This window comes from Hippopotamus amphibius, chromosome 7 (genome assembly GCF_030028045.1).
Source record: "Hippopotamus amphibius kiboko isolate mHipAmp2 chromosome 7, mHipAmp2.hap2, whole genome shotgun sequence".
Lineage (NCBI taxonomy): Eukaryota > Metazoa > Chordata > Mammalia > Artiodactyla > Hippopotamidae > Hippopotamus > Hippopotamus amphibius.
This window is the reverse complement of record NC_080192.1, coordinates 111,760,184-111,785,909: the sequence shown is the minus strand read 5'-3', so window position 1 is coordinate 111,785,909 and position 25,726 is coordinate 111,760,184. Positions and strand designations below refer to the sequence as shown.

Sequence of the window (25,726 nt, the reverse complement as noted above, 5' to 3'; positions counted from 1 at the left end):
CAGATGGCAGAAATAAGACTTGTAAGGATTTTAGATATCAGAATTATCACAGACTGCAAAATAATAATGCTTAGTATGATTAAGGAAATAAAAGATAAGTTTAAAAATGTTTTCAGGAACAAGTAAAAAACTATAAGAATGATCAAGCAGATTTGGAAAATATAAAGTTTCTAGATATAAAAAATACAACCAAAATTAAAAATTAAATGGATGGATGTCATTTCCCCACAAATTAAATTATATAGTCAACTTAATTCCAATCAAAACCCCAGCAGGCACATTAGAAGAAACTGAAAAGCTGATTCAACAATTTAGGTAGAAGTGCTATGGACCTAACATAGCCAAAAAGATTTTGAAAAAGAACAAAACTGAAGGACTACACTATGGAATTTCATCACTTATTAAGCTATACAAATCAGCACTGAGCAGTATTAATTAAAGGTAAAAAGATTACTGTAAAGATGTATAGCTCAGTTAAACAGAATAGATTCCAGAAATCGATCCACATATATATGAGCAGTTGATTTTCAACAAAGACGCCAAAGCAATTCAATGGGGAAAGGAAAATCTTTCATCAAATGGTACTGGAATAATCCATAGCCGTAGAGAAAAAAATAACTTCTTACCATATGGAAAAATTAGCTTTAAATGGATCACAGACCTAAATAAATTTAAAGCTATAAAACTCCTAAAACAAAACTCAGAGGAAAATCACAGTGACTTTAGTCTTCCCAAACATTACTTACATAGGATAAAAAGCAAGAATATACAAAACGAACTGATAAATTGGACTTCATCAGAATTTAAAATGTTTGCTTTTCCAAAGACCATGTTAAAAAAAATGAAAAGGCAAGCTGTAGACTGGGAGAAAATGCTTACAAAACATGTATTTAACAAGGAGTTGTATCCAGAATAAATATAAAATACTCTTATTAGATAATAGGAAGAAAAACAATCCAATTTTTTTTTAATGGGAAGAAGATCCAGACAGATACTACAAAGAAAATACATGGATTACAAATAAGCAAATAAAGATGCTCAACATCATTTATTGCTGGGGAATGTCAATTAAAACCACAATGAACTATCACTACACACTAGGACAGCTAAATTTAAAAGACCAGCCATACCAAGAAGATGGATAAGGATATGGAGAAGCTGGAACTCTGATACACTGCTGGTGGGAATGCAAAATGGTAAAACCACCTTGGAAAACAGTTTGGCAATTTCTTAAGTTAAACATATACCTACTATACAGTATAGCCATTCCACTCATACTTATACACCCAACATAAATGAAAGAATATGTCCATGCAAAGACTTGAAAAAGAATGTTCATACAGCTTTATTTGTAACAGCGAAAAACTGGCAACAATTCAAATGCCCATCAACAGGTAAATGAACAAACTAATTATGATTTAACCATACAATAGAATACTCAGCAACAAAAAGAACAAACTACTGGCATATACAACATCATGGATGAACCTCAAAATAATTGCACTGTGTGAATACATACTGTATGATTCCAATTACATACAAGTCTAGACAACAGAAGCTAATCTATAGCTACATAAAGCAAAATCAGAGGTTGCCTGAAGGACAGAGGGGTCAGGGAATGCAGGATGGATTATAAAAGAACATCAGGAAATCTGGGGGGTAATGAGTATGTTCATTATCTTAATTGTGGCAATAGTTTCATGGGAGAACACATATCAAAACTTAGGAAACTGAAATCTTTAAATATGTGCAGTTTATTACATGCCAATTATCTCTCAATATCTGCCAAATATCTCTCAACTGAAAAATTAATAAACAGGACTTCTAGAAGTAACAAATATAACTTCTAGAAGTAAAAAATTCAATGGATGGGTCTGAAAGCTAAAGAAAAAGCTAGTGAATTGGAGAAAAAGATTTGAAGAAATCAACCACAAAGCAGCAAAGAGAAACAAGAAACGGAAAATGAAAAGAGAGAGGTTAAAAGGCATGGAGGATAGAGTGAGAAGCCTGAATAGATGTTATTGCAATTTCAGAGGGAGAACAGAGAGGAAAAAATGGGACAGAAGTAACAATTGAAAAGTGATGGCTGAGTTTTAAAGAACCAAAAGACATGACTCTACCAATTCAAGAATCCCAATAAATTTTAAGTAGACTAAATAAAGCAGTATAAAATGCTACCTAATAGCAAAAAGGAACAATAAACAATTCGATATTTTATTTCTTATCAACACATCTGTACTCTTCTGATTAAGTTGTCAATGATAAATTTGGAAAAAGAAATAACCTTTCTCCTCAGCTCATTACAAATACCATCCTAAACATCCCTACAAATAAATACTTAAATTATGGTCAATAAGTCTGTACTGTTAGGTTTAAAACTAACGATACATCAAAGATTGGAAAAAATCCAGCTGTCAAACAACAGGAGATGTCAAAAATATGGTATAACCAAACAAGAGAATTAAGGTAGGGAAAAGGGAGGGATGAAAGAAGGGAGGGAAGAAGAAGAAAAATGAGGGAAGGAGAAAGGAAAGGAGAAGAGGGAGGAAAAGGACAGGAAGAAATCAGGTGGCTCTGCTGTTTACAAAACACCAGAGTTGGTGAAAAGAGAAGCCTTAAGAAGAATGGGGGAAACTGGCACCCATTCCTTGTTCAAAACTACCCTCAGGTTATCTAACAGCCTTCTACTCTCTGTTTCTGTTATCTAAGCTGATTGAGATTCTCTCATTAATTTTTGGCTTCTTAGAGAATAAAGTATCAAAGCAACCACACAAGTAAAGGAGAGGATAATGAGGTTTGTGGCTTCAAAACAAAAAGTCAGAAGACATAAAGAAAAGTTTCAAGCATAATACAAAACTCAAAAGCCATAAAGAAAAAGATAAGTCTGAGAAAATAAAATTTTAAATTCTATATGAAATAAAGCTCAAATTATAAACACAAAAACAGGGGAAATGATTTGCAGAATTTGCAAAAATTATGACAGACTGATTATTACTATACAGACATTTACAAATCTGAACAAGAGCAATTATGAACAAGATGGAAACCTCTAAAAGAAAAAAAAATGGGCAAAGGACACAAACAAGCCACCCACACATACACAAAAAATCCATAAACGGCCAATGAATATATAAAAATATATTTCACCTCAATAATAATAATAATAGTAATAATAATAATATGCTGTTCTAAGCACTTTATATTATGAACTCATTTAACCTTCATAATAACTCTATGAGAGGGGTACTATTATTATTCCATTTTATGCATGATGAAACTGAAACACAGACAGGTTTATGGGTAAGAGAAAATGATGATACATTAAGTAGGGAAAGGTTATAGAACATGTACAGTGTGAGTTCCTTTTTAATATACACACACACACAAGAAAAATCTAGAAATCGCTCTAAAATATAACAGTCTAGATAACAGAAAATCCTGTCACTTTATATTTTCCAATGTATCTATGATAATAAATATTATTAATATCTCTAAAGAAATATTTGATTTTTAATTTTAATCAAAAAATTCTTATTAGCTTCACTATTACACAGTTTTCACAAGTGAGTTAACCCTTTGAACCTCAAGCTATTCCCGAAGATTAAGTCAAGTCTGAAAGGTACGTCAACTTATCTCAAGCAATAAAGTTATGGTTCCTTAAATTATATCTTCCTTCTGTTAAATGGTTGGTACGCTTCTGAAATAAAAAGAAGGAAGAGCTCTAATGTGTATTCCACAGATGTCCAAAACCAACCCTTTTTTCCTAACAAAGTCTGGCTATTTGCTTACCCTTCACTGACCAGGCCCCTCAGTATACATCTAACCTCAAAAATTACAACCCCAATCCTCCACTACAGCCCCCCTTCCCTTTTCTCATTCTTTCATCACATACCACACCTTCTCAGTTCATTCCATTTTCTAATTCTTTCACTATCCTGATGAATAAAGCCATTAGGAAGCAAAATTAATTTCTCTTATTTTCTATATTTGGCTGCTCAAAGTCACTTGTATATTTCAGCTTTTAGAGTAGAAACATTAAGCAAAGGGTTGGATTTAACAGCACAAAATTTTATTTTCCATTTTCTGCTCTCAGGTTTTAAGGGGTCTCATGTATCTGTGATTCTCCAGAATGCACATAATGCTGTGATTTCTAGCAATGTTTCCACTATCAGCATAAATCTGGCCAATCATAGTTTGAAACACAAGACGGCAAGTTTTAGAGATTACTTATAATTCTCTCATAGATCATTAATAAACATATAACTCTAACCAAACAATACCTTTATTTCAGAAATCATCATTTATCTTTGGCAGAATATAAGTCTATAATCCACTAAACGCAAATTTCTGTATCAATGAAAAAACAGAGAAGACAGTACATCATAGGTTTACCAAAGCATTAAGCAGAGGGGAAATTTTCCATAATTGTTGCAGACAGTAATTCCGGTCTGTAGCCTTGAAAAGACTTATCTGATTAAAAACAGTTTTATTGTTAATATTTAACAATTCAAATAGGTAAATAGTTATTGAGATGCATCTATAAAAATAGAAATATGCAACGTGAAGCAGGCAGAGATAAGTAAAACATGGTACGCTGATTTAAGAAGGTATCAATGTAGGAGAAACAAGATACAGTGCATATAAACACAAACGCCTCATAAGGAGCTAGCCATTTCTACAGTTCAATAAATTGTACCATTGCTACCCAAAAGAAAACACTGTTTTTTACAAAAGGAAAAACAGGGATTAAAAGAAAAAGGAGAAAATACTCAAGTGTAACGTTTTAAAATACATGGGAACAAATATTCAGAAACTCAAAAAATAAAGTGACCACCTACTATGGGCCAGAGGATTGAAAAGAACAAATCATTCTAGCACATATTTAAAACAAATGACACATAATACTGTAGAATTTCTTTTCACACAGACTTCCAACTTTAAACACGTATGGCAAACTAAGATCTAGTGCAGTTATATTCTACAACTTAATCCATTTTTTTTTCTCCTTTGGTAACTGACATTTGAGGCTTTGGATGACTTCCTCCACAGGAGGTATAAGTATCAGAGTTTATAAGGTATTTTAAAAGAAATGATTGAGACGAAGTTGGATGGATGGGTCAGGATGCATGGGGTTTACAAGTTAGAAGATAAATCATGGTATATGTTAACCTGTGGCAAGTAGTTCAGGGTAAGAGATGTTAGAAGGAATAGATAAGAAGGAATGTGCTGGTGGATGTGTCAGGAAAAGGTTCTTCAGGATGAGTAGCTGACAGAATTATAGGAATGCCTATCAGATTATCTGTTCAAGAGTGTTAAAAATGACTCGAAAGCATGGAAATTTCAATTTAAAAGTAGTTTGCAATGTAATTTCAAGGCATTAGATGAGAAAATATGGTTTCTTCATAAAGGTATGTTGAACTGGCAAAATGATAACAAAATAAAATTGAACAGTTGATTTTCCTAAAGCACACACTGTAACTTCTGATGAAGTATTTGCATCATTTGAGGATTTCAAAAGCACATAATAAAATACTAGCACATATACTCCAAAAGTACATTAAGAGAATAATATACTATGACAAAGTAAAGTTCAAATCAGAACTGCAAAGATGGTTCAATTGTAGGAAATCTACTACTTTTAGAATTGAGCATATTGATCAAAAGAGGGGAAAAAAAACTCTTTAGAGAAAAATTATTATGGCAAAATTCTGAAAAAGCATTAGTTATCTTTTATCTTTGATTTTTAAAGTATAATAAAATAGGTATCAGTATTTTTAAAACACTCATAAATAAAGACTTTCCTTTAAATGATTTTTTTAAAAAACATACAAAAGACAGTATCATACTTAAGAGAAACACTAGAAGCATTCTAATAAAAGTAAAGGAGGGAAAAAAATCCTCTATCACTACTACTATTTAATAGCTTTTCAAAGATATTGCAAGAAACCTTTAAAGAAGAGAAGAAAATAAAAAGGTATAAAACTAGAAAAAGAATTGATAAATTCATTGTTTTTTGCAGATGCTATGACCATATATTCTCTTGAAATCCAAGAAAATCACCTGAAAAACTAAGTATAAACAGTGAAAGAATTCTGTACTATGGTTGGGGAACAAAAGTAACGTTATAAAAGTGTTCCTTTATACAGATATAAAGCAATGTAGTCAAGTAATTCCTAACACAACCACAAAAAGAGAGAAATACGAAAGAAAGTTTTAGTATTGAATATGCAAAATAATTATAAAGAAAACTTCAAAACATTACTGAAAGCAAAAGCATTCCCCATTTTAATGATGCAAAGAGAAGCTCAGAGAGGCAGAGTAAGTCTTACAAACTTGCATAACCAGTAAATGGTGACAACAAAAGACGAACCCAGATTTGTCTGGCTCCAAAGCTCATCCTCTTTCTACTACCATACACTGCTGCAAATTCCAGAAAGGGAGACTCTATAAGCAAATTCAGATGAAATCCAACAAGTCTTCACTATTTAATGTTTTTAATAATTTGAAAGTTCTTTTTATAATCACTATACATGTATCCAAGATAATTATATCAAATTAATGTGAACAAGTTAAAAAGAAATTACAGAAATTGCCTGAGATAAACTGAATTAGTTATGTCAGGTCCTTGTGTTAGGTTCCCAAAAGGACTGGGTACATGTCTGCACTTCCCAGAACAGGGAAGATCCACAGTATTTCCAAGACCAAACTGAACAACAAGAGGGAGAGGGAAAAAAGCTGAGGCAGACTATTCAATCTGATCCTTTCCTGAACCATGATCCCACAGCACTTACAGTTTGTCCCCTTTGGTTACCCTGAGTTTGTTTTTCTAACATCTTGATTATACTCTTGGCACATGGAATACTACACTAAACACAAGGCCCCTCTCTTTTGGCCTATCTGAATGGATCCTAGAATTCTTCTTCCTGAGTAGGGTTTTGGTTTTCTTTTGTTGATCCTGATCACATACTTATCAGCTGACTATACTCAGTTATTACATTTCTCAAAAAGCAGTGGGAGACGGCTCTTACGTGCTCTCCTCTAGATCACCCATTATAACTATCTTCTCTCCTAAAATTAAACCCTTTAGGATTTAGCATTCTACTGTACTTTGGAAAAGGGAAACGTGGCTATTTGAAGTTCAAAGGGAAAGTGAGGAAACAATGGTGAATGAAAGCAGAACTACTAACCTAGGAGCAGGACTTAAGATATGAGTCATGCTAATCCAGAGTTATTTAGAAGTCAACTGTATGCCTATACAAAATGAAAGCGTGTGATGAAGAGACAAATGAGAAAGGAAAATCAGAAACGCTTTTAATTTGTAATACTTACCTTGGCTCTCAGTTCTGAAGGCCAGAGATTCATAGGCATCAAGACTTTGGAAGAAGAAGACTAAGTTATCCACAGTCTGTAGCTGCTAGGCCTGTACACCATTCTACTTACTAGTCACTAGTTAGCTAGAGCCCTCACACAACGTACTACCTGGAAAACCCCAAGAATCCAAGTAAGCCCTAACTTGCTGCATCTGTGAGCAGTTTCAGTATACTGAAACTCCAATTTCTCCAAAAGACAGACACTGTACATTGTCCTGCAAAGCTCTTATCAATAGGAAGAGGTGCTATGAGGGCAAACAAGACGTACATCTTAAAAAGAGAAGGGAGAATTTATCACGGAAGGAACTTGACAAGTTCTTTTGCCTCTCAAAGAAAACAAACATTCCTAACATCCTTACCAGTAAACGACATCCAGTGGTGCAAAGTAGTTTTTCATTATCAGGTCAGCAAAGTAAGCTTCTGTTTCCCGGCAGGCAGTTCCATTTCCAATCACCACTGTGCTGCAGCTTCAAGGAGAGACAGAATGAGAAACTGGATGAGATCGAGGCATGCTTCTAAATCAATCAGGAGAAAATGGACAGAATGCACAAACAGTATTATATGATGCTCTTATTCTCTCATATATCCAAGCAACCTCTCCACTATCTCACAAAGGCCATGCAGACTCATGTAGAGTAAAAGACACTGCCCCTGCACTAGGTATTATAGCAGGCAGTGGAGAAATGTTTTATGGTCACACGATCTCAACAACAGCTAGCTTTCTTCCCATCGAGAAGGAACCAAATTCAGACATGAATACATAAACTCTGGAACATTCTAAGCCATAATAAAGAATTATGGCTGAATTATGTAACACATTTTCAAGTAATTTCCGAAGCTTCTCTAACTACTGCCACATACATTCTTCCGATCCATGAAAAAGAAAGAGAGAGAGAGAGGGAGGGAGGGAAGGAGAAAGAAAGAAAGAGACAGAGAGAGGAAGCCCAAATTGAAGAATTAAATGCTCCCTTTTGCTCCTATTGCCACCTTTGCCTAGTGAAGGCAGCAGAGGAAAAGAGCAGCAAACCTCCAGAGCCTCCAAACGTAGAGTTCTACAGCAATCAGCCCCGGCACTGTTCTACATGGTTCCTTTTCTAACACCAAGGCACTTCCTTTAATCCCTCCCTCCAAATCAGGGACTTCAAAGATATCTCTGATTGACTGAGATACTGAAATACTCAAAAGGTTACTTATTTTCATACCTGAAATTCAGCAAAAGCCTCTTAATTTTCTCTGCCTCTCGGAAGCCTTGTCCACAATGCAAGTACACCACATCGGTATGAAGTATCTGACCTTAGGAAAAAGCGAAAAGAAAAAGCCATTTTGTGAAAAATTACAAAATATAACACACCACTGATCTGATTAAGCAGGTTGAAACTGAAAAAGGGAACTGGTTCATCTTTTAAAATACAGTCTGAATCTTTCATATTCCTTAATCAGATTCCCCCTTAAGCACTCTGAAATTCTGTTACTTCCAAAGTTACTCGGATTCTATTTGCTAGACAAAAACCATTATTAACTAGATAATATGCCATGATACCTTAAAAAGAAATGATTTTTAATAACAATTAACATCAAAAATAGTAAAAACTTACATTTACTGAATATTTACTATATATCAGTGAGTGCTGTAATACTATTCATTTCTTCCTTAGGGTTGTAGATATGTAAATTTCTTCACCTTATGTAATTTTTTCAGCTGCCTACTTATGAACTGTGAGCTTTTCTTTAATATATTTCAGCCAGAAGTATATTTTAAAATTTGAGGGTAACGACCTAAAGAATAGAAATAATGAGCTATGTGACAACTTAGGAAGTAGAAAAAGAACGACAGAATAGTCTCAAAGAAAGTGGAAGGAAGAAAACAATAAAGTTAAAAAAGCAGAAACTAATGAAATAGAAAAAAAACCCATATAATAGAGAAGATCAATGAAGTTTAAAATTTTGAATCACCTGTTAAGAAAAATACATACTTTTAGCAATACCAATCAAGCAAAAGGACAGATGACACAAATAAATTATATTAGAAATGAGAAGGGGGTATAACTAGAAATTCAGCACAAATTTAAAAGATACAGAGAGATTATCATAAACAATTTTATGTTAATTTAGATTAAATGATGAAATGGATAAATTCTTGGAAAAGTCTTACCAAAACAGACAGAAAATATATACACATGTAGGCATAAAATTTTAAAAAGAACCATTCTATAAACAGTACAAATACAGTAAAGGATAAAAGCCATATGGTAGCTCAATAGATGTAGGAAAAAACACTGACAAAATATACTTTCCATTTATTGTAAAAATGCATGGCATAAAAAAGGAGCAACTAGGACAACAAAATCAAAAACCCATAGTTATATTTATAAAAAATGTATTCCCACAAAACCCAGAAGGTGAGCAGGGGGGAACAATGCACCAACAACTACCAAGACCAATGTGCATCAGCGTTTCTGTGGCAGGAGGCAGAGAGAAACAATGGAGTATCTCATGGACCTGAGATCAGAAGAAGCCTCAAAATGTCAGAAAGTACTTCCCTGGAAATCAAAACTGGCCTGTTTGAGAACAGGAAGAAAAAATGGAAAAGACCTGTGCATACTCTAATTTATAGGTCAGTATAAAGGTTGCACAGTAAGTTCAGAAAGGATTGGAAAACTCTGGTTTCTGAACTCTAGAAACTAACAAGAAGAACATTCTTTTCAAGACAAAACCCCACAGTGAGAAAAAACTGCTGAGAATCATATCCATATCGGGCAAGGTAAGGACAGTATGGGCAAAAGAGGAAAAAGTCTAGGAAAAAGGGAAGAAAGCAACAGGAAAGCAAATTTCAGAAAGTATAAGGTTATCTCTCTATCCAACTAGATATAAAAGTTTTTCTTCCCAATAATTTGAAAAAAGTAGAAATGATAGTTCTAGAGATATACAGCTACCCTACCTAGCCTTCCATCCTGAAAGATGAGGAAAACTAATTTTAAGTAAAACTAAGCAACAGAAAAGGATCATAGTCAAATTTCATACAGAATGATTATTTTTCAAATCAGGAAATAAAAAAAGACTAGTATGATGTCCTTACAGAAAGATGTGCCCCAAAACAGAGAAAAACTATAACCCAATATATAAGAACAAGCTATCAAAAAAAAAAAAAAAAAGATGATAGAAAAAGAGAATAAAATAAATCAGAATTAGAAAACATCAGAAGTAACATGAAAGACCTCAGGAATGAACTAAATATGAAAGAAAAAGTTATCCCAGGAATGAAAACTTAAACCAAAAGAAGCATAAGAAAAATGTAAGCAATCAAAAAAAATTAAAAGGTGAAGAAGTTCACCATAGAATTATAACCTATTTTTTGTAAGTATCAAATGGAAATTCAAAAACTTAAAGACATGATAAATAAATAATTCAGTGGGCTTACTAGCACATTGGGCATAGCAGAATAGAGGATTAATTAACTTAAAGACAATGAATAGAAAATAAAAGAATTGAAAATAGAAGAGGAAATTGAATGGTCTAAAATACACGTAATTGGAATTCCAGAAAGAGATGCAAGGTCTACAAACCACAAGCAGAATTCATGTTCCCCTCCCCCAAAACAAACAAACAACACACACACAAAGAAACAGCTAAGCATATAAGAAAACTTCTGAAAATCACAAAGAAAAATATCTTAGCAGCCAGAGGAAAAAATTACTACCTTCAAAGGAACAATTATAAGATTTCTGGCTGACTTCTCAACAGAAACAGTAGTAGCCAGGAAAAAAAAAAAAAAAAAAGAAAGAAATGACATCTTTAAAGTACTGAAAATACTGCCAATCTTGAATTCTACACCCAGCAAAAATATTTTTCAAAACCAAAGGCAAATCAGAAACTTTCAGACAAAAAAAAAAAAGGAAACAATTTGTCACTAGCTGATACACACTAAAAAGTAACAGGCTAGAGCTTTAGGAAGAAAGAAAATGATCTCAAATGGAAACAAAGAAATGCAGAGAGAAATGAAGATAACAGAAAGGGCAAATATATGACTAAACACAAAAAAAAATACTGACTAGACAAAACGATAAAAATGTCTCATGATATTTACAATACATACAGAATTAAAGTGCATCATATATAAATGCAGTCTCTATAAGCAGAAGTTGATGGGGGATGGAGTTATTAAAGTCTGAGCCCAGTTAATCCTCAGTATATCCACTGTGACCGAAGGAAGGACATAAATGACAGTAAATGTTGAGTGTCTGGGTCAACGAATAGGAAGCTTGATTCTGATTCCCATATTCCATTTTGTGAGAAAACCATCATCTATTCCTTGAAAATTAACATAATTTCCAAAGCCTCATGAAATATATGAAGTGAAATTTATGACCAACCAAACAACTCTTATACAGAAAGCTGAAAGATATATTTACTGGTAGGAGAAATTATGGCTAATTTGCACCCGTGTTTATAACCAGGATCCACTCCCATCAAGGTACGCCCTGGGACAGGACTTGTTAAAAGGAGCTGACGAAGGTTCCGTCCAAACATCATTACTGATTCCTTCTCTGCATCTGATGTTAGTTTGGCTCTTTAGAAATAGAAAAAGAGAAGAAAAAAAAAGTATTCAGTTTTTCATTCATTCAAATTTTATTCCAGAAAAAGAGCACAAATTCATTTTATACAATTATTCCTCACTGGAGTATTCATTATAACAAAATAACAAGAGAAAAAAAATCACATACAAAATTCTATTGAGTCTCTTTTCGCTAAGCTCAGTAATACATGATATACAAACACAAACAATTTTGTGGTATCAAACCTGCTGAGTTTGTCATACCTACACTCCTTCTCTATCTGCTTTCCCTTATATAAGAAATTTACATATATAAGTATCTGTGAAATCACATGGGGTGTCAAAGTTTATCAGCTGATTAAAAATACAAATACATAATTAGTGATCAATTATTGAATCATAAGTAGCCTCCTCCATCAATACTTAGTTTTATACCCTCACCTATATATATATCTCAGTGCCATCTTCTCACTCTATTCCATTCCCCACATTTATCCCCAGAATCCTGCCTCACATAAATAACTTCCCAATTTTATCCACAGAAGCTATTAAAAGTCTAATTTTAAAACTTTTTCAAAGATAAAAAAAATACATGTCTATATTGAACTTGGCATTTGGGAACTAAGTTTTATAACATTCACCTAGTTAACAAAAGTTCTTAGCATATTATCTCCTGAAATTCAAAAGAATTTAGTAAAAGTATGTCTTCTCTATTAGATCAGGTTAAAAACAAAAGTGCATGCCAATGGGCACAAGAACAAAAGAAATTCAGAGCACATTTCATATCAGAACAGCACTGAGGTAGAATTATCTACGTATCTAAAGGCACATACAGGGACTTCCCTGGTGGCACAGTGGTTAAGAATCCATCTGCCAACGCAGGGGACATGGGTTTAATCCCTGGGCCGGGAAGATCCCACATGCCATGGAGCAACTATGCCCACGAGCCACAACTACTGAAGCTTGCGGGCCTAGAGCCCATGCTCTGCAACAAGAGAAGCCACCGCAATGAGAAGCCCACATACCACAATAAAGAGCAGCATCTACTTGCCACAACTAGAGAAAGCCCGAGCGCAGCAACAAAGACCCAACACAGCCAAAAATAAATAAATGAGTGACTAAACTTAAAAAAAATAAAAAATAGAAAAATAAAGGCACATACAGCTAACATTTGTTTTTATGGCTTAATTCAGTTTCTTAAGGCTTTTCTCTGATCTTCTCTAATATTTCACTGTCATTCTCCCTACATTCAGCTAAGCGCTATGAAAATATCATTACAGGTATTTCTAAATCTTCACTTTTAACTTTATTTATTGAGTGAGCATTCGTACTCAGTCTTATACAAGGTATTGTGATTGATGTGAGAGATACAAAGCTGAAAAAATCCCTGCCCTGAAGATCACTGTCTAGTGGAAGAAACAGAAAAATAAACAAATGAGTATAACACATGGTAGGGATAGCTAAATTAGGAGAACTTTCTAAAAGAGATGTCTTCTCAGGTGAATCAAGAAGGATAAGTAATAGTTAAGCAAACAAAGGTAGGGAGAGTAGCTGAAGGGCACAGAGAAAATACTCTGGGCAATAGAAGCTGCATATGTAAAAGCTCACAAAAGCTCATGGCTCATTTATAGAAAAAGCAAATAATTTCACATGATAAAGTAAAAAGAAATACCAAGACAAAGGGCTGCAGAGAAAGAAAAAAACAGACCACAAAGGGTCCTTCTAAAGAGCAGGGATTTTATCCTGGAGACAAAGAAGATCCACTGAAGGATTTTAAGTAAAAGAGTATGAAATAATCAGATGGGAATTTTAAGATGGCAATGTGGAACATGTATTAGAAAATACAAGACAGGGTCATCTATGACCCTACTATAGTAATTCAGACACGAAATGATGATAACCTGAACTAATCATGGATATAATATCACCTAGTAAAGATGGAGATAAAGAGGAGGCAAAATTCAAGATCTAATAAAAGATGGTATAATAGACCACACTTGGTAATACTGATAATGTAGTCTTGATGAAAGAGGTATGTGTGAAAAATGACACATGAATGAATGATCACAACAGTCATGGAAACAAAAATGCAGAAGTGGACAATGAATCTTACATAGTCAACTGAATAAAATGGCTGCAAAATAATATAGTCTATATGATCTCTTTTAATACACACACATGAATGGAGAAAATTCAAGTTAACAATGGTTATCTCTAGGTAGTGAATTTATGTGTTTTTTTTTCCTTTGTGTTTTACTGATTCTTTCAATTTTTCTACACTTGGACAAATTTCTTTTTAATTAGAAAATTAATTTTCTTTAAAAAATAAATCAATTAGGGTTTTCCCCCCTCAACTGCTGTTCAGGTAATTACAAGTATTTCTATCAAGAGACACATCCGTAAACAATGTCTGCAAACCAATTTATGGACTGAAATAAGATATATTTTTTTAACCACAGGCATTTTAGAAAAAGAGGAAGAAAGTGCTCTTGCTTGCCACTGCTAATGGAAGTCGGAGAAGAATTATACATTAAACAATCCCACACCAAACTGCACACATTAAACCTCAATGAAATTATTCCATAAGCAATAAAGCTATTCACACCAAATATATGCAAAAATGTCAAAAGCACCACTGGACATTATATGCAACATGAGAAAACAAGATAAAAGGATGAATCAAGAGAATGAATGACTTTGATAAAAAAAAATGTTGGATAAAGAAGCTATATGTCCTTTTTAATAGTACCTGCTCACTCCCTACTCTAAATGCCTCCCAAGTCAATGGCCAAGTCCAATAAAAGAAAAACAGACAAACATAAAGGCTGCTATAACTTCTAGTGAGCCTGAAGAGATGGCTAAAAATCTATAGTTTCCAGGTAACCCTTGCTGAAACCTCTAAATAAGTGAGAATGAAGAAAATCTACAGCATGCAGAAAGGAATACATGGAGGCATGGCTGGTGTCTAAAGGCTAACTACCAGGACAAAAGCTAGAGAGAAGCAGGAAAGAGGGTTTTTGCCTCCCAACATTTCTGTCCATCTTCTCCCCCAAAAACATTTGGTACCTCACCTCTTTTGCAGTTCTTTGTAACCCTTAGTTCTTCTGCTAGTTCATTTAGATGGTCACTTTAATAATCATCTAATATCTGCTCATCACTGCTGATAATGATTCACTGAAACAACTCCCATTTGGAGTTAAATATATATTAGCTTTCTCTCATAGTAATACATTTGTCATGTGCTCCACTGATTTCCTTACGCCTTTTTTGGCTCCCTTACCTCTAAAACTCCTGCCAGCTAACTTCTCCATTAACTTCTTAGTTTGCTTCTCCCAAGCCAAATCTCTCATCAATAAAACCATTTGTTTGGCTTGGTTGTCAAACTGCAAGACTGGTATTGCAGAACTGGAAGGGGTCAAGATTTGAAAAGTATACCGTAATTAAGAGCTATGTTTTTTGATCTATGCATGTGAATGCCTCTACAGATTGACATCTAGGCTTAAATTTAAGACTGTGATTCTGACTCAGTTCTTTGGATTGGTTAATGGATTAACAAATATTTACTACATGCTTTAATGGGCCTATTACCATACACAAAAATAAACAGTACACAAAGTTAAATAAGACAAGATGCATACCTGAACTCTCTACAAAGGAGAGGATAAATAAGGCGTTTAAAGGAATCGTCCAGTGAGTTGTATAAGATCTTCATTAACTCTGGCCTTGCAAAGCCACGTGGTCTCCACCTGCAAAAAAGAAAAGCCTATACTAAAACTGATGTAACAATAATAAGACCATAAAAGGGCTCCTGTAAGAGGAGAGATGAAGTGGAAAAGAAAAGGGGAGAAGAAACTTTATTGAAGCCAAAGTAACATAATCTTTGAGGAGAGACTCTGATGTCTGAAAATTATTACTATGACATCTGGAGTTCTTATTTTTAAAAACCTGATAACCATGGTAACACATAAAACTTAAGGGAGGAAAAAACTCTCCTGTTCTGGGGAGAGTTCCCAAGGCATTATTAATAATGGTCAAAAATTTTAAGATATAAGAAAGTCACCAAAAAATTACTGAACCACTTCTATAGCCTGAATTATGTCCCCTAAAATTAGTATGTTGAAGCCCTAACCCACAAATCAGATGATATTTGGAGATGGGGCCTTTGGCAGATAATTAGGTTTAGATGAGGTCATGAGGGTAGGGCCCCCATGATGCAATTAGTGTCCTTATAAGAAGAAATATCAGATACTCTCCTCTCTCTCCCCCCAGGCCAGGTGAGGACACAATGAGAAGGCAGGTGTCTGCAAGCCAAAAAGAGGATTCTCACCAGAAACCAAATCAGCCTGGCCTTGATCTTGGACTTTAAATTTTTGTTGTTTAAGCCACTCAATCTATAGTATTTTGTTATGGTAGCTGAAGCTAAGACAAGCTCTATATCCTTCTTTTCCCATTTCTTAATCTCTTCCTAAGAGCTAAAGTAGATTGAGCAAAGGAAAAACTCTGTTTTAACCATTGCCTCTTGTCATTCTTGAGTAGAACTCACTCTATTCCTCAGGTTGTACTGCTCTACTAGGCAGTAAATATATTTGCATACATACCGATAAATGTAATTGCCAGAGAACCCATCATTAGTAGAAACTGGAGAAAGAACAGTAAGAGAAAAGCACAAGCTAAAAAGGACAAATTCAACCCTACCCCTCTGTGTTCTCTACATCTATAGCATCTCTGCCTGTGTCCTTCAATGGCTCTTGAATAGAAAACATTAATATTTTAAAAACGGTCCCTAACAAACCATTAATATACTTTAGGACACTGTCATCTCCCTTACTTAGCTAGGAAATTAACTATATTTCGGTGAATAAACATTTAAGCATTTATAATGTGATACACCAAAGGCTACATAATAATAACGAATCAAATCTCTTCCACAGAAGGGTATTATTTGAATAGAATATAGTTTTGTTTTTTAATTGAAATGAAAGTGCTTTTAGGCAGGACATACATCCTTCCATCCAAATCCTCGCTTCTCCCTACTGTCACCTATACCTGAGGGCATGAAATGTAGGGAGCACTAGGATACGAATTAGACAGTTATTATTATTATTATTATTATTTTGTTATGTTACAGGCATACCTCGGAGACATTGTGGGTTTGGTTCCAGACCGCCACAATAAAGTGAATATCACAATAAAGTGAGTCAAATGAAGTTTTTTGTTTCCTAGAGCATATAACAGTTATGTTTACACTATACTGTACTCTATTAAGTGTGCAATACCATTATGTCTTAAAAAACAAAGTACATACCTTAACAAAAAAATAATGCTATTGGAAAAATGGCACCAAAACATAAGCTCAACAAAGGGTTGCCACAAACTTTTAATTTGTAAAAAAAAAAACCAAAAAAAACAAAAAATCCCACAATATCTGTGAAGCACAATAAAACAAAGTGCAATAAAACTTACAGCTGCGTTGTTGTTGTTACTAATTTGGGAAATTCATTGTCAAAAAAGATATCCCAGAAGAAACATCTGAGATGTCTTTTAAAAAAATGACTTGTGGTTTACCAAATAAGACAAAGGAATAAAAGCATTCTGGGAAGAAACCATAGCATATGTAAAAGCTTAGAGGCATGAAAGAGCATAATAAGCTCAAGTAACTACAAGTAGATTAGCAATACTAGCGCATAAAGTAGCAGGATCAGGGTGCGGGGTAGATGAGGCTAGAAAATATGGCAGTACCCAAATTATTGAGGGTCTTATCACCATGCTCTGGAGCTTGGCCAGTTAGGAGAGAGAACATAGCCCTGGATCATGGGACAATATTCTAGGAAGAGAGTCCTTAGAGGCAGGAAGGCCCTAATGGACTGATTCTTACAATGAATGTATCTGATGCCTGCTGGGGGGTCATTCCCTTTAAAGCCAAACCAAGGTTTCCCCATTGCTTATAGGAAAAAAATGTAAACCTTTAACATTACATACCCAATTTCTCTGGAAGCCCCAGTAGCCTTTCTTAAACCTCAAGATTCTCCTGTGTTGTGACTGCTCATCTCCCTTCTTCTTGCTCTAGTCCCCGGAACAGAGTGCTATGGGTCCATTTAATACCTAAGTATGTTTCAGTTTTAGTCATTCACAGTTGACCTTCAGACCACAGACCCAGCTACACTCACTTCCTACATTACAGAAACTCCTTTTTCTTCCTCATCCCACAGCAGTTTCTATCTCTTGACTGGCTTCCTATGATCTATTCACTTAGCACTCAAAGGGACCTGAAACAGTACCAGCAAAGCCACAGACCTTATTACTTCTAAATTTAAAGGAAATACAATGGGTTTGCCTTACAAGATATCATCTTAAAACTCGATTCTTCCCGATTCAATAGTTAAACACAGTTGAATAAAACTAAGAAGGACCTCACTCTAACTCAATTCCACAATACACAACACATGCTGTGTAAGATGTACACAATGAAGCACACAAATTAAGGCAGAGGTGGCAACTCAAATACCCACCAGGGTCAGGAAAGTACTGTAAACAAACGAGTAAGACCCAGGGCCTATGTGTATGCTTTTGACAGAGACACACTTTGTTCATGCATTACAGGCAAAGAAATATTCTCCACTTTGACAAAGAAATATGCTCCCTACCCCCAATTCGGTATCTGTAGAAACAGTCTCCACTTTGACAAAGAAATATGCTCCCTACCCCCAATTTGGTATCTATAGGCTCTCTCCATCTAGCTTTCAATTTCCCACATTTAAAAGCATAATGGGGACTTCCTAGGTTGTGCAGTGGTTAAGAATTCACCTGCCAATGCAGGGGACACAGGTTCGATCCCTGTCCCAGGAAGATCCCACATGCCACAGAGCAACTAAGCCCGTGCGCCACAACTACTGAGCCTGCACTCCAGAGCCCATGAGCCACAAATATTGAGCCCACATGCCACAACTACTGAAGCCCATGCGCCTAGAGCCCGTGCTCTGCAATAAGAGAAGTCACCGCAATGAGGAGCCCGCGCACAACAATGAAGAGCAGCCCCCAACCACCGCAACTAGAGAAAGCCTGTGTGCAGCAATGAAGACCCAATGCAGCCAATAAACAAATAAATAAATAAATAAAAATAAATAAATAAAGAGAAATGGATACAGGATATAGTTCCCCCTTAAATTCACCACATGAAAAAAGCAGCACCACTTTAGTGTAGCATTTTCTCAAAGTGACGTGACAGACATCTGGGGACAGAATAATTTACTTTTACAAGACTATCCCATTCATTGGCACTAAAAGCTAGTTATAAAAAAGAAAAAAAGCTAGCAGCCAGCCCCAGTCATTCATTCATTATCCATATATCTGATAAATTAAATTTTTGTTTCAATTATCCCTAATAAACAAAACATTTCAGATATACTATATACAGTATGTTTATGTTAATTCACTTTTCATAAAAGAAAACACACTCTATAAAAGATTCATATGGTACAGGATTACAGTAAAAGTCTCTCTCCCTAGAAATAATCACTATTAATAATTCTTATGTACTTCCCAGATATTATCCATTTAAATATATACAACATATGCACTTTTTTTTTAAATGTAAAAAAGATACTATATCCATTGTCTGTCATTTTTTTTTAACACAATGGACACCTTTCCATTATCAGTACATACAGATCTCAATATAGCATTTTAAAAATGAAAAAAAGAAAATTCTGTAAAAATCTATAAACAGACCTGTTTTGGATGCACCACCTACAGAACTCATTCTTCACTCCATCAGAAATGTTGACCTTGACTGTCAGTATCTTCAAATTTTCTCCACGGTTAATTGCCAGAATCTGAGTGCAAACATATATGGCAAAGACTGATGATCCACAAAATATATAAATGATCAGTTTAACCAGTTAACATTTGTGAAACAAACTGGGTGGTTATCCAATCTAGAGCTATATCAATTTTGTATTCATTTATTTGCCAGGAATGTATGCAAAAATAATCACTTCTTTATACTTTTTTCAAATTTTTTCACAATAAAATACAGGTACAAAGCCTATGATAATCACAGGAAGAAACTCTGGTGATCTAAAATCTCTTTTTGAGTTCTACTAACTGAAAATTTTTTATCATCTAGTGTTAGAAGGACATACTTCTTACATTTGTGAAAAGACATTGCTAAGATAAAAACAAACATGCAAATTTCTAAGTGGAATATTTAATAACTACTAATTGTTACCATTTAGTGAGCACTTACTAATTGCCAGGCCCAGCTAAGCACTTTAAATACACTACCTCATTTACCTTACCTTCAAAGCCACCAGTGATGCATGTATTATCATCTTACTCTTATACGATAATTTTTCTAAAACTAACTTGTTTCAAATCACAAAACTAGCAAGTAGCAAAGGAGGAATTTAAATTCAGATTAACCTGTCTCTACTTTTAATTAATATTTTAAAACAACAATTGTTTTAAAACACATTAAAAACACTCCTTAAAGAACAGCAAACAAACCTAAAGCAAGAAAAAGAAGGAAGGAAATAATGAAGAATAGAGAGAAAATTAATAGATAATAGAAAGACAAAAAAAAATATCAACAAAACCCAAAGTTGGTTCTTGGAAAATATCAACAAAATTGACAAAGCTTCCACTAGACTGACCAAGAAAAAAAGGGAGACATTCCAATTATCAAAATCAGGAATGAAAGAGGGGCCATTAATATGAAGGTTATAGAAATAAAAGGGATCATAAGAGAATACTACGAACAACTGTATGCCAAATTAGATCACTCAAATAAAATGAACAAATTCCTATAAAGACATAAACTTCCAAAATTGAATAAATAAGAAACAGAAAATTCAAAATGATCCATAACAAGAGAGAGAATTAGTAATTTTAAAATTTCCCACAAGGGAATACCCAGGCTCATTTGGCTTCACTGCTGAATTCTATTAAACATTTAAAGAATTAATATCAATTCTTCACAAACCTTTCCAAAAATACAACAAAAGAAAAAACTTCCTGACTCTAATTACTCTGTTCTTGCAACAGCATTGCAAGAGAAAAGTAAAAACCATTACCTCTTACTAATATAGATATAAAAATTCTCAATAAAATATTAGTAAACTAAACCCAGAAACATATAAAAAGGATTATACATGAGGATCAAAAGGGATTTATTCCAGGAACGCAAGGCTGGTTTAACATCCAAAAAGCACTTAACATAATACATCATAACAATAGACTAAAAAACAAAAATTACATGATCATTTCAATAGATGCGGAAAGAATATTTGAGAAAATTCCAGCAGTTGTTCACGATAAAAATACTCAGGAAACTAGGAACAGAAAGCAAATTATTTAACATGATAAAGGGCACATACAAAAACTCCACAGATAACATAATACTTAATAGTAAAAGACTGGATGCTTTCCTTCTAAGATTACAAGGCGGTGTCCTCTTGCACTTCTATTCAATGTTTTACTGGAGGTTCTATCCAGGGAAATAAAGCAAGAAAAAGAAATAAAAGGCCTCTAGAATGAAAAGAAAAAGAGTAAAACTATCTATATTTGCAGATACTATGATATTGTATACAGAAAATCCTAAGGAATCCACTATAAAAACTATTAGAACTAACAGAGTCCAGCAAGGTTGCAGGATAATCAATTTCTACACACTAGCAATAAACATTCTAAAAGTAATTTTTTAAAATTCCATTTACCATATTACCATCAGGAATAAAATACTTAGGAATAAATTTAACAAAAGAAGTTCAAAAGTTATACTCTGAAAACTATAAAACATCATTTTAAAAAGAAACTGAAGAAGACCTAAATAAGTGGAAAGACATTCCAGATCCATGATCAAAAGGCTTAATATTGCTAAATGGCAATAATCCCCAAATTAATTCATAAATTCAATGTAATCCCTATTAAATCCCAGCTAGCTTCTTTGCAGAAACTGACAAACTAATTCTAAGATTCATATAGAAATTCAAGGAACCCAGAATAGCTAAGTCAATCTTGTAAAAAAAGAACAAACCTGGAAGACTCCCACTTCTCAATCTCAAAACTTACTACAAAACCACAGCAATCAAGACAGTGTGGTACTGGCATTAAAGATAAACACACAGATGAATGGAATAGAATTGAGAGTCCAGAAATAAATCTATATATCTACCATCAAGTGAATGTCAACAAGGGTGCTAAGGCAATTCAACGGGGAAAATACAGTCTTTTCAACAAGTGATGCTGGGACAATGGATGGCCACACGCGAAAGTATGAAGTTGGACTGCTTCCTCACACTATACACAAAGATTAGCTCAAAACTGATTACAGACCTTAACATAAAAACCAAACCTGTAAGACACTTAGAAGAAAATATGTGAGAAAATCTTCATGACCTTAAGTTACATAAGGTCTGAAGTACAATGCCACATGCATAATCAACACAAGAAAAAAAGATTGCACTTCAACAAAATTACAATTTTTATGCCTCAAAGGATACCATCAAGAAATTGAAAAGAAAGCACTTAGCAAAAAAGAAGAGTTTTGCAAATCGTACATCACATAAAGGACATATCTAAAACATACAAACATCTCTTATAACTCAACAATAAAAAGACACAACCTAACTAAAAATGTGCAAAAAGAGACATTTCTTCAAAGATAATACAGAAATGTTCAATAAGTACATGAAAAGATGCTCAACACCATTAGTTACTAGAGAAATGCAAACCAAAACCATAATGAGAAATCAATTCATACTAAAATGGCCACAATCAAAAAGACAATAAGTATTGGTGAGGATGTAAAGAAACAGAACCCTCATAAACTGCTGGTGGGAAGGTAAAATGGTATAGCCACTTTGGAAAACAGTAACTTTAACTTATATAAATTTTAAAGGTATTTTCAAGTAAAATGTTAAATATAGACCAAATCCTAAAGTTTAAAAAATTACAGATACTTTTTAAAAATTCCTTAAATATATTTGAGAAATTTCTAAGGTAAACATTGGCAGAAATAAAATAATCACTTAAAAATAAAATTTTAATACAAAATAAACTTTAGTTTGGGCTGGACAAAATCTTCAATGTTTGCATGCTCTCTAAAATATTGAAACAAACACTAAACAGTAAATAAAAGCTCTTCATCCAAGAATTTACCTGTAGTGAGGTAAATGCAGAATACAATAATATAGGGGGAAAAGTTATTTAATTCTGATTTATATAAATACCGTTATATCAAAATATATTATTGGAGGGAGGTGCTTTTCTTTTCACCATACCTAGTAAAGTCATAGGTCAAACTTTAAAAATTCCTAATATAGTGGACCCATGGTAGAAGAGGGAGTGGAGTAGCAGAAATAGAGCTTGGGGCAAAAACTGAGGTTGAAAGTGAATAGAGAGACAAAGCAGATTACTGTAGATGGCAGCACTGAATGTGAAATAGGTACAGAAAATGAGACCTCAGTGAATGAAGCTACAAAAAAGAATGGGAAGGCTGAGTTAAAATTCATGTGGTGGAAAGGAGCACACTAAGGACCAATGTGGAGAAGAAAGAAACCAAGATGTAGCTAGAAGAATTAATTTAGTAGACAGCCATAGCAGCTGTTCCCACGGTATTTGGAGAAGGAGTTCCAGGAACTGTTGTTCCTTTACCGCTGTCTGTCATCATTCTCCCTCACTTCTATATTCTGGGATGCTGTATGCTGGGCTAAGTGGAGGGTGAAAGAGTTTAGAGTTGGGGACATGAGGCCTTAGCACTATAGGGACTAAACAAACAGCTATCTTTGCGAGCTAGCACATCATCACTCTAGCCTCCAAGATAACTAGAAAGTTCTTCTCAAAACACAGTGCTGTTTTTCAAAACTGACATTCTCAAAATGCTCTACCTTCTCAGGTCTTAGTACTGTCACAGCTAGAAGCCTGTGTCAGTCACAAACTTCAATTCAACCACAAACTAACTTAGAATGCCCTATGTGCTAAGCACACGAGTTAAAATGCAGAGACCAAAATGTTTTCAAGCAGATATTAGAAAGACTAGGTTTTAATAGAATGAAAGCATTCATATTTTTCCAAAGTTGCAATAAAATTAAATCAAATAAAGGGAGATAAAATCCAACAACTAAATCATTTATGCAAAAGGAATTTTAGTATTGTAGTCACTGGTTTTGTTAAAAATTCTTTTTCACTAGGCTCTATCAATAGACAATAGCTAGGCAATTAAAATTTCACTCTTCTGGGCTTCCTAGGTGGCGCAGTGGTTAAGAATCCGCCTGCCAATGCAGAGGTCACGGGTTTGATCCCAGCTCCAGGAAGATCCCACATGCCGCGGAGCAACTAAGCCCATGTGCCAAAAAAAAAAAAAAAAAATTTCACTCTTCTAACAATTTCTCTGATTATCAAAAGTATTCAGTTCACCCCACATGATACAAAATACACAAAAGTAAAATGGACAACTTAGATATAACAGTGAAACACTTCAAAAGTTCAACAGAAGGGAACATGTCACCTACACACCCCAAGTAGGAACCAATACATAATAAGCGTTCAAGAAGTATTTGTAGCGTAATTGAAGACTCTTCATGTTATTTTACACACACACAAAATAAAACAAACCTTTTCATACCTATGCCCCATAAGTTTTTAAAAATTACATTTTTAATGGTGATAATTAAACATCACCATGAAAAGTGATACATTCTAGTCTTTTTCATTATCCTCTCCACATAACAGTAAAATTCAGAAAGGAGGAAAAAAAAATTTTTTTTTAATGTTTTATTGAGGAATTCCAGGTTTAAAAACACTGGCAGTCTCCTAATTCCAAATCTCCCCCTCATCCTCCTATAAAAACAATAAAGTGAATAAATAAAACAACATAGAACCCACATCTTCAGTATTTCTAGGAAACAAAGAATTAGATTGGCATCTGATTTCCCAAAAAACAAGCAAACAAAAAACAAACAAAACAACATGCAAAGCAAGGCAATAACAGAGCAACATATCTGACAAACTTAAGGAAAGAAAGTGCAAACGAAAAATCTTATACTGAGCCAAGCTGTCTTTCAAGTATCAAGGACACAGGAAACAATTGTGACTGTGTCAAAACTCAGAGAACAGAGGCATATCTCAAGAGATACTGCAGGTTCAGTTCCAGACTACTGCAATAAAGCAACATCACAAGGAAGCAAGACACATATTTTTTTGGTTTCTCAGTGCATATAAAAGTTATGTTACACTATACTATAGTCTAGGTATGCAATAACACTGTCTAAAAAACAATGTACATATAGCTTAAAAGTGGCTATCATCAAAAAGAACACAAATAACAAACGTGGGCGAGGATGTGGAAAAAAGGGAACCCTGTACACTGCTGCTAGGAATGTAAATTGGTGCAGCCACTGTGGAAAACAGTATGGAAGTTCCCCAAAAAACTAAAAACAGAACTACCATGACCCAGAACTTCTGCTCCAGGGTATACATCCAAAACAAAAACACTAATTTGAAAAGATACATGCACTCCAATGTTCATAGCGGTATTATTTACAATTGCTGAGACATGGAAGCAACCTAAGTGTCCATCAACAGAAGAATGGATAAAGATGTGGTATATATACATGCAATGGAGTACTTCTCAGCCATAAAAAAGAACAAAATTTTGCCATTTGCAACAACATGGATGGACTTGGAGGGTATTATGCTAAGTAAAATAAGTCAGACAGAGTAAGACATATGCAGAATATAAATATATAACAAACTAGTGAATATAGCAAGAAACAAACGACTCACAGATATAGAAAACAAAATAGTG

The 25,726-nt window shown here is 34.2% G+C and overlaps 1 protein-coding gene across 6 annotated transcripts in view; it reads right to left on the bottom strand.

Moving 5' to 3' along the window:
* SRBD1 (S1 RNA binding domain 1) overlaps nt 1-25,726 on the bottom strand; it is a 215,745-nt gene that overhangs the window by 152,121 nt on the left and 37,898 nt on the right. For all 6 annotated transcript variants that reach the window (XM_057741939.1, XM_057741940.1, XM_057741944.1 and 3 more), the window contains exons 10-14: nt 19,651-19,754; nt 15,561-15,668; nt 11,780-11,937; nt 8,573-8,663; nt 7,730-7,837 (exon numbers count right to left, since the gene is read on the bottom strand). In XM_057741939.1, coding sequence (XP_057597922.1) covers nt 7,730-7,837; nt 8,573-8,663; nt 11,780-11,937; nt 15,561-15,668; nt 19,651-19,754 — 569 coding nt within the window. The remainder of the gene's footprint in view (nt 1-7,729; nt 7,838-8,572; nt 8,664-11,779; nt 11,938-15,560; nt 15,669-19,650; nt 19,755-25,726) is intronic.